This window comes from Sphaeramia orbicularis, chromosome 2 (assembly GCF_902148855.1).
Source record: "Sphaeramia orbicularis chromosome 2, fSphaOr1.1, whole genome shotgun sequence".
Lineage (NCBI taxonomy): Eukaryota > Metazoa > Chordata > Actinopteri > Kurtiformes > Apogonidae > Sphaeramia > Sphaeramia orbicularis.
This window is the reverse complement of record NC_043958.1, coordinates 29037358-29050605: the sequence shown is the minus strand read 5'-3', so window position 1 is coordinate 29050605 and position 13248 is coordinate 29037358. Positions and strand designations below refer to the sequence as shown.

General features: G+C 42.6%; 1 protein-coding gene across 5 annotated transcripts in view; it reads left to right on the top strand.

Moving 5' to 3' along the window:
* Positions 1-13248, top strand: part of LOC115435334 (histone deacetylase 4-like) — a 152368-nt gene that overhangs the window by 131762 nt on the left and 7358 nt on the right. For all 5 annotated transcript variants that reach the window (XM_030157684.1, XM_030157693.1, XM_030157674.1 and 2 more), the window contains 3 exons: positions 7300-7397; positions 11257-11375; positions 11506-11639. In XM_030157684.1, coding sequence (XP_030013544.1) covers positions 7300-7397; positions 11257-11375; positions 11506-11639 — 351 coding nt within the window. The remainder of the gene's footprint in view (positions 1-7299; positions 7398-11256; positions 11376-11505; positions 11640-13248) is intronic.

Sequence of the window (13248 nt, the reverse complement as noted above, 5' to 3'; positions counted from 1 at the left end):
AAGAAGAAGAAGAAAGTCAGTAATAACAAACATGGAGATGACAGAGGTAACACTAATGTGATACTAATGTTGCAGCATTTTTGCTAGTAAGGTTTAAAAGTTTAGCTTCAGCAGGAAGAGAAAAGAGAAATGAGTGACAAGTTTCGTTTTCACTTCCGCTGGTGGCGGTCCACACCGCTCCGTACCCCCGGTGGTATTCTCTGTCTCCACCAGCTCCTGGAAAACAGATGGAATGTACGCAGAGGACGGACAGAACGCTCCATCCGTATCCGTCTGTGTCTTTAACGTTACTTGCAGTCAGTGTTACTTTTATCACAGTCGTTTATTTCGAAAAATCTCCACACTCTTCACACTCCCCACACATTATTCCACTGCCTCGTACCTGCTGCACTGAACTGTGAATGTCACACGGCTGTAAGTGGTGTCGGTGCATTTGTATCGGATTACGTTTACGAGTACGAGTACGAGTACACACACTGAGTATCGGAGCCGATGCCCGATACTGGTATCGGTATCGGAGCATTCCTATTATTTTTAATTTTTTTCATTAAATCTTTATTGAATGAAGTAGAGTATATACACAATGTATACAACAAGAAAATAACATAAGTTTGCCAGGGGGAATACACTACAATACAATGTCCAAAACAGAGCAAATACTGAATGTTTTTAGAGCCTTTTTGTTTCCAGATTTATCTAACAGCTCTGAATAAAGTTCATCATCTTTCAGAAAATAAATATTTGGTTTTATGTTACAGAACTTTCATTTGTGCATGACAAATTAAGCATATATATATATATATATATATATATATATATATATATATATATAAAGATAGATAGATAGATAGATAGATATAGATAGATACAGTACAGGCCAAAAGTTTGGACACACCTTCTCATTCTTTGCATTTTCTTTATTTTCATGACTATTTTCATTGTAGATTCTCACTGAAGGCATCAAAACTATGAATGAACACATGTGGAATTATGTACTTAACAAAAAAGTGTGAAATAACTGAAAACATCTCTTATATTCTAGTTTCTTCAAAGTAGCCACCCTTAGCTCTGATGACTGCCTTGCACACTCTGGGCATTCTCTTGATGAGCTTCCAGAGGTAGTCACCTGAAATGGTTTCCTAACAGTCTTGAAGAAGTTCCCAGAGATGCTTAGCACTTGTTGGCCCTTTTGCCTTCACTCTGCGGTCCAGCTCACCACAAACCATCTCGATTGGGTTCAGGTCCGGTGACTGTGGAGGCCAGGTCATCTGGCGCAGCACTCCATCACTCTCCTTCTTGGTCAAATATCCCTCACACAGCCTGGAGGTGTGTTTGGGGTCATTGTCCTGTTGAAACATAAATGATGGTCCAACTAAACGCAAACCGGATGGAATGGCATGTCACTTCAGGATGCTGTGGTAGCCATGCTGATTCAGGTTGCCTTCAATCTTGAATAAATCCCCAACAGTGTCACCAGCAAAGCACCCCCACACCATCACACCTCCCCCTCCATGCTTCACGGTGGGAACCAGGCATGTAGCATCCATCCGTTCACCTTTTCTGCGTCGCACAAAGACACGGCGATTGGATCCAAAGATCTCAAATTTGGACTCATCAGACCAAAGCACAGATTTCCACTGGTCTAATGTCCATTCCTTGGGTTTCTTGGCCCAAATAAATCTCTTCTGTTTGTTGCCTCTCCTGAGCAGTGGTTTCCTAGCAGCTATTTGACCATGAAGGCCTGATTCACGCAGTCTCCTCTTAACAGTTGTTGTAGAGATGTGTCTGCTGCTAGAGCTCTGTGTGGTATTCATCTGGTCTCTAATCTGAGCTGCTGTTAATTTGCGATTTCTGAGGCTGGTGACTCAGATGAACTTATCTTCAGCATCAGAGGTGACTCTTGGTCTTCCTTTCCTGGGGCGGTCCTCATGTGAGCCAGTTTCGTTGTAGCGCTTGATGGTTTTTGTGACTGCACTTGGGGACACATTCAAAGTTTTTGAAATTTTCTAGACTGACTGACCTTCATTTCTTAAAGTAATGATGGCCACTCGTTTGTCTTTACTTAGCTGATTGGTTCTCGCCATAATATGTATTCTAACAGTTGTCCAATAGGGCTGTCAGCTGTGCATCAACCTGACTTCTGCACAACACAACTGATGGTCCCAACCCCATCAATAAGGCAAGAAATTCCACTAAGTAACCCTGACAAGGCACAGCTATGAAGTGGAAACCATTTCAGGTGACTACCTCTTGAAGCTCATCAAGAGAATGCCAAGAGTGTGCAAGGCAGTCATCAGAGCTAAGGGTGGCTACTTTGAAGAAACTAGAATATAAGAGATGTTTTCAGTTATTTCACACTTTTTTGTTAAGTACATAATTCCACATGTGTTCATTCATAGTTTTGATGCCTTCAGTGAGAATGTACAATGTAAATAGTCATGAAAATAAAGAAAATGCGAAGAATGAGAAGGTGTGTCCAAACTTTTGGCCTATACTGTAGATATATATAAAGTACATACAGGGGTTGGACAAAATAATGGAAACACCTAACATTGTGGCATCATAGAAGGTGTTCCCATTATTTTGTCCAACCCCTGTACATACATACAGTAGGGCAAAAAAGTATTTAGTCAGCCACTGATTTTGCAAGTTCTCCTACTTAGAAAGATGAGAGAGGTCTGTAATTTTCATCAGAGGTACATTTCAACTATGAGAGACAAAATGAGAAAAAAAATCCAGGAAATCACATTGTAGGATTTTTAAAGAATTTATTTGCAAATTATGGTGGAAAATAAGTATTTGGTCACCCGCAAACAAGCAAGATTTCTGGCTCTCACAGACCTGTAACTTCTTCTTTAAGAAGCTCTTCTGTCCTCCACTCGTTACCTGTATTAATGGCACCTGTTTGAACTTGTTATCTGTATAAAAGACACCTGTCCACAGCCTCAAACAGTCAGACTCCAAACTCAACCATGGCCAAGACCAAAGAGCTGTCAAAGGACACCAGGAAGAAAATTGTAGACCTGCACCAGGCTGGGAAGAGTGAATCTACAATAGGCAAGCAGGTTGGTGTGAATAAATCAACTGTGGGAGCAATTGTAAGAAAATGGAAGACATACAAGGCCATTGATAATCTCCCTCGATCTGGGGCCCCACGCAAGATCTCATTCTGTGGGGTCAAAATGATCATGAGAACTGTGAGTAAAAATCCTAGAACTACACGGAGGGACCTGATGAATGACCTGCAGAGAGCTGGGACCAAAGTAACAAAGGCTGCCATCAGTAACACACTATGCCAAGAGGGACTCAAGTCCTGCAGCACCAGGTGTGTCCCCCTGCTTTAGCTAGTACATGTCCAGGCCCGTCTGAAGTTTGCCAGAGAGCATACGGATGATCCAGAAGAGGATTGGGAGAATATCATGTGGTCAGATGAAACCAAAATAGAACTTTTTGGTAAAAACTCAACTCATCGTGTTCGGAGGAAGAAGAATGCTGAGTTGCGTCCCAAGAACACCATACCTACTGTGAAGCATGGGGGGGGAAACCTCATGCTTTGGGGCTGTTTTTCTGCAAAGGGGACAGAACGACTGATCCGTGTTAAGGGAAGAATGAACGGGGCCATGTATCGTGAGATTTTAAGCCAAAACCTCCTTCCATCAGTGAGAGCATTGAAGATGGAGCGTGGCTGGGTCTTCCAGCATGACAATGATCCCAAATACACCGCTCGGGCAACGAAGGAGTGGCTCTGTAAAGAGCATTTCAAGGTCCTGGAGTGGCCCAGCCAGTCTCCAGACCTCAACCCCATAGAAAATTTGTGGAGGGAGTTGAAAGTCCGTGTTGCCCGGCGACAGCCCCAAAACATCACTGCTCTAGAGGAGATCTGCATGGAGGAATGGGCCAAAATACCAGCTACAGTGTGTGCAAACCTGGTGAAGACTTACAGGAAACGTTTGACCTCTGTCATTGCCAACAAAGGTTATGTTACAAAGTATTGAGTTGAACTTTTGTTATTGACCAAATACTTATTTTCCACCATAATTTACAAATAAATTCTTTAAAAATCCTACAATGTGATTTCCTGGATTTTTTTTCTCATTTTGTCTCTCATAGTTGAAGTGTACCTCTGATGAAAATTACAGACCTCTCATCTTTCTAAGTAGGAGAGCTTGCAAAATCAGTGGCTGACTAAATACTTTTTTGCCCCACTGTGTATGTATGTATGTATGTATGTGTGTATATATGTGTGTGTGTGTGTGTGTGTGTGTGTGTGTGTATGTGTATATATATATATATATATATATATATATATATATATATTTATATAGTTTTCCTTTTTGGGGTATCTGGGCCCACAGAAGTTAGTGACAGGTATCAGTTGTGCGTGCGTGGGCCATGTAATATGAGTGATCCCCATGCGGTTATATTTGAATTGGGGGATCCGTGTGTGGAAGAGACCAACCCAGGACACGATGGAGGGATTATATTGGAGGGTTACTTTTGTAATCCCTGTTTCTTTGATAACAGAGTGAGGTGTTTCACTATGGGAATCGCTATAGGAACGACGGTGATTCCCATAGTGAAACACCAAGCAAAGTTAGAAAAAGAACCCCGGAGCTGGTGGATGGGTTTGTGCAGAGGGCTGTCTGGGCTTCTCTGCTGAGGCTGCTGACCCCGTGACCCGGACCCAGATCGGAAGAAGACAGTACGGTACGGATCCCAGACAACGTAAGATGAGTGATCCCCATGCAGCTATATTTTAATTGCAGGATCAGTCCGTGAAGCCACGTCTTACATTGGTATCACTACTGCGGGTTCCTAACAGATTTAAAGTCTGGTCATTACACGGACTTCTGTGAAAGACTGCTGTGACAGATAGGAGGAAGAGCCTATGGTAGCCCGCGAGTGCGCGGCCAGGAGGCACGAGAGAGATGAAATCGATTTGACGATTTCCCTTTTTTAAAAATCCGATTTCGACTTAAAATCGATTAATAGTGCAGCCCTACTTCCATGTATATTCCATGTATTGACTATGATGTGGGACACTGGGGAGCCCATGGTACAGCCTTGCTTCTGTTTGTAGAAGTCTCCATTGCACTTGAAGTATGTTGAGCTGAGGTAGTGCTCTAGCATAGGAGATATTTGGTCCGAGTTGAGGTTGGTTCTGTCAGCAAGGATGTGGTCCTAGAGTAATTGGGTCCTCACTGCCTGAACTGCTTCCTGTGTGGGAATGCAGGTGAACAGTGAAGTGACATGGTTACTTCTTTGACCTTGTTGACAAAGTCCTGTGAGTTTTTGCCATGATGTGGTGTGTTCCCAACCAAAACGGCCAATATGGTTGCCAGGTGTTTTTAGAGAGGTTGTATGGGACCAAGTTAATGCTGCTGAAAATGAGTCTGGGGGGTGGGGGGCTCCTTCCTTATGTCCATAAACAGTCTGTAGTAAAGTAGTCTATTGATGTTTTTTTGCAGGCTTTCTATAACTTTCTTTTTGTAGCTGCTTACGGGGTCTTGCCTCAGTCCCACAGATGGTGGTATTACTGATAAAGCTGGTCATTTTGCTCTAGTAGTCCACTGTATTATGAACCACTGTGCATCTCCCCTTGTTCTGATCCCTCTTTAGAGCTGGAAGGGGCTGCAGTCACCTTCAGACTGATGGATTTAGCAGTAGCAGTATCTGCTAAGTTGCTGTTTCTGATTGCAGACTCTGTTGCTGTGATAAGATCAACCACTGTGATCTGTTTGGGTATTAAAGTAACGTTAAATCCTCTGGTCAACACTGAAATTTCAGACTTCTGTCTGACAGATTTCTAACCCATTTTTCTTGGCAGTATCTTCACTGTGTGGTTTGTTATGTCTGAAACTCTTTGGTTTGACATTGACAAAAATTTACATACCTGTCTTTATTAGGGACCGAGCCAAGAGGGCAGGTCCACTCACTGTGTGAGTGGACTTGCCAGAAGGCAAGGCCCCTATTGTTTTTCGTTCGTTTTTAATTATTATTATTCTGTGACACTTTGAACTGGATTTTGACCCCCTAAACATGCTCGAAAACTCACCAAATTTGGCACGGACGTCAGGTCTGGCGAAAAATTGGATAGAATGCAAAAATTAACCCCGTAGGTGCCAAAATGGATTCCACCTTTATCACAGCTCTGTTACTACCTCTAGAGGTGTTACTGAGCTGCAATAAAGGTTGGACCAAGTGATCCCACCATTTCATTTACACAGCATTGTTCCAGAATAAAGGTGAAATATTCACATAACAGATGTGCTGTGTAAAAGGGGCTACTGAGAAAGAGAGAGAGAAAGAGAGAGAGAGAGAGAGGGCAGCAGGTAGTCAATGATAAAGTGAGGGGAACTCGCTTCACTCTCACTTTCTCACAGCTTTATCTACAGAGCTATATAACCCACCACGCCCCTCCACATACAGGTCCGTCATGTTATTTTTAGAATTACGTTCGGCTTGCACGACGTAGCCTGTGTCACAAAATTTTAAAGGGGAAGGATCAGTTTTACAAATTGGTTGCTCTTACCGATCCCAGATCCAGCTAAAACCTTGATATCGGGGCTGATATCAATCCTAATATCGGGTCGGTGCAACCTTAATCAATTAGGAAAGGTTGAATGTAGACAAAAATTACTTTAGGAGTCATCACAAAAACTGTTTTAGGTCTTACAGGATTAATCAGGAATTGGGAATGGGTGGCTAATAATAAATAAATGAAAGTTAAAATAATAATATAATTATACTTTTCTTTTTTCTTTTGTCTGAACAAAAGAAAAACGAAAGTATAATTACATAAATAGAAGACAAAATGAACGTCATTAGTCTTATAATAATATAATGTCAACATAACATGATAAATTAATATTAAATTAACAAATGAGACATGTAACTATTGAACTCAAGAAGACTTTAACATATTTATATTCAACACATTATACAGGTTATCTCAAAACTGGTGTCTAATCAGTCCACTACTATACTGCTATTTCTGTCATCGCTCAGCATGGAGTTGATCTGAATGTAGACATAGTTTGATGTTACAGTTTAGTCTTTCATGTATACATTAATAATTTGCTCTTTGTGATCAATGGACTTCTGATTTGTTGGCTCTGCATTAAAATTAAATTGTTTTAATTCTTCATTCAAAATGTATAGAGCAGAGAAATATAAGGAGTAATTAAATGTAATAAGCTTGACTACTCTTTAAAGTGGTTATATTAGTATGTTATTGTGGGACACATTTTCTCATATATATAATAAAACGTTGTTTTCTGTCTGTCGTTTCATCCGCAGGTGGGTAGCGGTCCTGGAGTCGGGTTCACCGTCAATGTTGCCTTCACTGGAGGACTCGATCCACCCATGGGAGATGCAGAATACCTGGCTGCCTTCAGGTACTAGACGATGTGTCTAACTGTGCTATGGAGGTAAAGTGCAGAATGTTATTGCACCAGTAGCTCAAATCTTCAAGATACTATCACTTGTCCTCATATTAAAATAAATATCAGGCTTATAAAAATCTTCATGTGAGAAACTGTAAAAAGGCATTAAAACTATGAAGGATGTTGCTCTGTCGAATCTTTAAACAGGGTTTCCACAGCTCCTTAAAAAGTCTAAGAGGGGCAGCTGTGGTGTAGTTGGTCGAGAGGGTTGTCCAATGACTGAAAGGTCAGCGGTTCGAATCCTGCCTCCATCTGTCCACATGTCAAAGTGTCCTTGGGCTGTACCCTAAATTGCCTGGCAGCCTGGTGTACAGTGTGTGTGTGTGAATGGGTGAATGTGAGGCTTTGTAAAGTGCTTTGGGCACCATTTACCATACTACTTTGAATTTTAAGCCTCAAAATGTGTTAAAGCTATACTTACCGAACTGGTATGTTGTTCAGCAAGTAAAAATTGAAAGTGAACTTCATGGAAGTCCTCTAGCAATTTGCTGAACTAGCTCTGGTTCCTGTACAACCAACACAGTCAAACGCAACTTCGGGGTAGCGTTTGAGAACAGGGTTATTGACAACTTCACAATAAAAACTCAGGCTACTGCAAGCGCTGACGCTAACGCTAACATCAATAACACTGTCTATAATGCTACTGATAAATCTAAAGCGATCGTTAATGCTACACACTTGGTTTATTTACACTAACAGTTAAGTTAACACTGACATTAACGCTAATCTTCATTGCACAAATAACATAACATTACAGAACTACAGTAACTGATAGCATCTGGATGCCGCATTATCACATGCAATACTGTGTTCTATGATTAGGTAAACTGAAAGTACCTGTCCAGCAGAAACTCTGTGACCACCTCATCACTTTTCAGTTCTGAATGAAGCTGTTTTAGCCTCCAGCATCGCTCAAAAGCAGACCCAATGCATATACACGTCTTGCCTCTTGCCACATCGAGATTTCTCTTTTGGGCAGCTTTTTCTGCTACAGTCTTTTTGTGCATCTTATTCTCTGTGTGAGCAGCTGGGGGTGGAAATGGCGTTCTGCCTTGTCCAGTCATTGAAAGTTCTTCACCGTTCCTTCATTTCTTTCAAAGACCACTCTGCCACAGAGGCATGTGACTCGCAAGCAGTGACAGTGGTAGGCAGCTGAAGCGGGATGCTGCAACGGATGACAGACAGGAAGCTCGGGAAGGAAGCTATTCTTTTTTTTTTTTTTTTTTTTACTTGTCTTGTCATCATCATAACAGCAGAATCGTAGCCTGGCTGCCTTTTGGTGCTGAACAAATTTGTTTTCCCCAGGGAAACTTCATAAAGTATATGAGGCTCCCCTTGATATCCTACTGTCTATATTATGAGTTTTGTTGAACCACATTTTGATGCCAGACCTGACATAGGGGGGCGAGGGGTTGAAGGGGGGAGAGTAAGAAAGAAGAAGGTGGCGAAGACCCTCACAAGAAAATATCAACAATACAAACAATAACAACCATGGTGATAATTATCATGGTAACAATATCTACAACCAGAACTGAGTAAACTGGGCAGAAGAGAAAGAAGAAAAAACAAACAAACAAAATTACAATAAAATTCAATACATAAGACCTTAAATGACGAATATAAGAAAACATGAACAGAATATCATAAACAATGACCACCCAAAAATAACACCAGCAACAAATCCACACAACATCAGTTGTTCACATTAATCTCCTGTGACAGAGTGACTACATCAGAGTAAAGCAAAGAGAACAAGGCAAAGTGACTGAGGTGCACTCAGTGATGAACACCACCATGCAACTGGAACTGCACCCCGTTCAAGGACCAGGGGCCAACAAACAGGGCCCCAAGGCCCGGCCAACCAGCAGACACCACAGAGATGGGGGATCCAACCCACCCCCCCGAGAGGCGACAGCGTGTCTGCCCCAAAGATGGTCAAGGGACGCCCCAGCCGAAGGCCTCACAGCGGCCGAGCACCGGCCCCAGGGGGCCGGGGATACCAGCCACCAAACCTCTGCCAGGGCCGGGGCCCGGCCACCCAGGGACAAGCAAGGCGCCGGTCCTCGAGCCCCACGAGCCCAGGAGCCACCCACCCCCCCGGGCAGGGTTTCCACCCAGCACGCCGGGAGGCCAGGCCAGCCCAGACAGCCACCCACCGTGGGCCAGTGCACACTCTGATGCCGCGGCCCGGAGGCCTGCTCCCCCATCCCTGCCCTCAGACCCACCAATCCAATACCCCCTCCAGTCCCCCACACACCCACACAAGCATATGCACACACACCCACTGACACCCAGACACACACACCACTCATCCCACATGTTAGCCCATTCACACACACACAAACACCACCCATGCCCATACACCCACCCACTCACATGCACACCCACGCGCACACACCTACATGTACAAACACACCCACACATGTACCCACACCCATCCACAACTCCCCACATCCACCTACACACACACACCTGCACATCTACTAGAGATGTGATGATATGAGAACTCCACACCACAGCCCCCTGCAACCACAGTCACCTTGGCCACCATCACCACCATGGCCCCACCAAGACACACCCCAAACGCCCAAAGACCATCCACCTACCCACCAAAAGAACCCAACCTGGGCTCCCCCAGCGGATAGGCCAGCCATCCCCAACCAGCCTCCCCACCCCCACCCAAAGACCCGAGACACAGCCTAACCCAAAGCAGCAACACCAGCCACCAGGAACCCCACTGCCACACCCCCAATGCCTGCACACACACACCTTTCCCAGTCCCACCACGTCCTGTGGCAGGCAAACAGCCAGCCAGCCCAGCCCCCCCACCCGACCACAATCCCCATGCACACACATCCATCTCTTCCACACTATCTATTTGCATTCGCCAGAGGGTGCCCCCCACCCCCCCAGTAATTCAGCCAGCCAAGACCCCAAGCCAATGGACCAACCCCTCCTCCCCCTGGGCCCCACTGCCCCAGACGGCATCCAGGAAACAGGGGTGTGGGAAGACCCCCACCACCACCACCACCACCCTCGCCTCCCCACATTCTGACCGAATAAAATGATTGATCAGACTTTTATCAGAAATGTATGAGAATTAAACATTTTTGAGTTTCAAAACCTGGTGGATTTCTTTTACATTTTACTTTGCCACACGCTTATCATGAGTATTTTAAGATTACAAAAGAAAAGTGTAAAAATGCCAGATCGTACAGTATAGTTTTAAGTAAGATGTGATTTGATTATGGTTGCTCTGATACGATTACATTATGACAATAACATCAGACTCAAATGTCTTCTTTTGAAGAATTTTTACAGATCACATTGTAATAAGATAACCATTATTGCACTGTGTAATGAATTGTGCACCATGGACAGAAGTTGTTAAGCTCACCTCGATACTGTCATGATATGTGGACTAATGCTGTATCTGTTCTCATTAAAAACCACAACATTTTTGGAGTAGTATGTAATATAGTTAATGTTACTTTCATCTAATTCCGTCAAAGTGCAAGTTCATGAACGTCAGCATTCAAAACACAATTTTTTTCTTTAGAAAATATTTTTAAAAATAAACAAGAGAAACACTTTCATTCAACACTTTTAGAAGAATTTGCAAACCCTGTGTTTTCTCTGGGATAAAAACTCAAAGAAAAGAGAAAAGAAGAATAACTTAGAAATATTACTTGCTCTACAACTTTTTTCAGGACGCTCAACACTAAAAACTGTTTGGTTTCATTAATAATGGTCTGAAAAGTGTTAAATTTACCCTATAGAGAGCCCGTTAAACCTTCCTCTCCCACTACAGGTCAGTGGTGATGCCTATCGCCAATGAGTTTGCTCCAGATATTGTGCTGGTGTCATCTGGCTTCGACGCTGTGGAAGGACACCCTCCTCCTCTGGGCGGCTACACTCTGACGTCCAAATGTGAGTGTGAGATTATCTGAAGTGGGTGTCTTATCTGAAACTCCAGCATCTCTCAGGGTTAATTAAATTCATTGCTGACTACTTCTTGTGACCTTTCTTGCGCTGACTTTCGCTTTCTCTCTCTGTCAAGGTTTCGGTTATCTGACCAGGCAGTTAATGACTCTCGCTGGAGGCCGGGTTGTCCTGGCTCTAGAGGGGGGTCATGACCTCACCGCAATCTGCGACGCCTCTGAGGCCTGCGTGGCCACCCTGCTCGGCCAAGAGGTACAGAGGTCACTTGAATAGCACATAGCACCTGAATCTGAAATGCTAAATCAAGAAGATGTAAGAAGCAATGAAACAAAGCACAGCATGACAGTCTGGGTCTCAGCCAGCATCCTATTGTTGCCTTCTCCCTCCTTTTATTTCATTCAATCACTCAAGAAGTGTTTTGCCAGACGATTTACAATCCCACGTATATTAGTGATGTTATGAAAAAAGTAAAAACTAAAATAAGTAATGTAATATCAGGACAAAGAGCATTTTTGGGATGCAAATGTATCATTACTTAAGCTGTAATTAGATCTCATGCTCTTCAAGGATGTGTGACTTAATCCTCATATAAAAGACGCTGAGGCTGAAGTAGAATTTAAAGGCTTTAGATGCATCATAATTACATGCTCGCTTTGTTAACCTTTATATTACACTCCATTCAGTTAAAACTAACATATTCTACTTCAAAGACAAAACAACCCTAATATATTGATGATAAACAAGTAAATTATGAGCAAATTGTCTTATATTGACTAAAATAAATTCTGACTAGAAAAATAAACTAAAAAAGCAAGTTGTTGAAAACAGCAATTTCGAACAGCCTTTCTTTTAGCCTGTCTTGAATTAATAAATGGAAGTATATTCACTCTTAAAATAAATGAATATATTATACAAACCACTTCTTGCATAATATATGGTTAAATCTTGTTCATCCATCCATCTTCTGGATCACTTTGTCCTGGAGAAGGTCATAGGGGGGTGCTGGAGCCTATCCCAGCTACCTGTGGGTGAAGGTGGGGTCGCCAGTTCATCGCAGGCCTGACATATAGAGACAAACAACCAATCACACTCACATTCACAGCTATGTGCTATTTAGATTAACCAATTAATCTACTAGTGCGTGTCTTTGGACGGTGGGAGGAAACTGGAGTACCCAGAGAGAGCCCACGCAAACACGGGAAGAACATGCAAACTCCACACAGAAAGGTCTTGGTGCTGGAATCTTTCTGTGAGGCAACAGTGCTATCCACTGCACCACCATGCCGCCCTAGTTCATCATAATAACGTAAAATATAAAATAGGAATATCTTAAAAAACATTACTTTACTTCTAGTCAAAAACATACTTGACAAGAAAAAAAAAGATTATTTCCCTGATATCCCCTTTTTTGCGGTGTGGAAGGCAGAGCCAAGAAATACTTTTTAAATACATTATTTATAACAGCTTCAAGTGTATAATCATGAGAAACTCCTTCATAAAATACCTGGATCCAGGATCAAGTTACACACAACAGCTCCAGAAAGTCTCATTTTTACACTGGTGTCCTGTCAGTGCTGTGTTAACACAGTACGGTTTATCATACCATAATGCTCAGGTCATTTAACCAATTCTTTGTCTGAAACAGTTTTTCTAACATATTGCATACCATGGTTTGTGACAAGCCTAACAGTCAGGTCAGATGGGTCTTTGAAAAAAGTTGATAAGATGAAACTGATTTAGCCAAAATTACTTTAATCTAATAAACTCGAGTTCAGTGATATTTTTTGAAAGAAATAAATTAATTTACTTTGCAAGTAAAAGTCTCTAGAAGTCTGGATTGGTCTTATAAATCTCTTAAAAT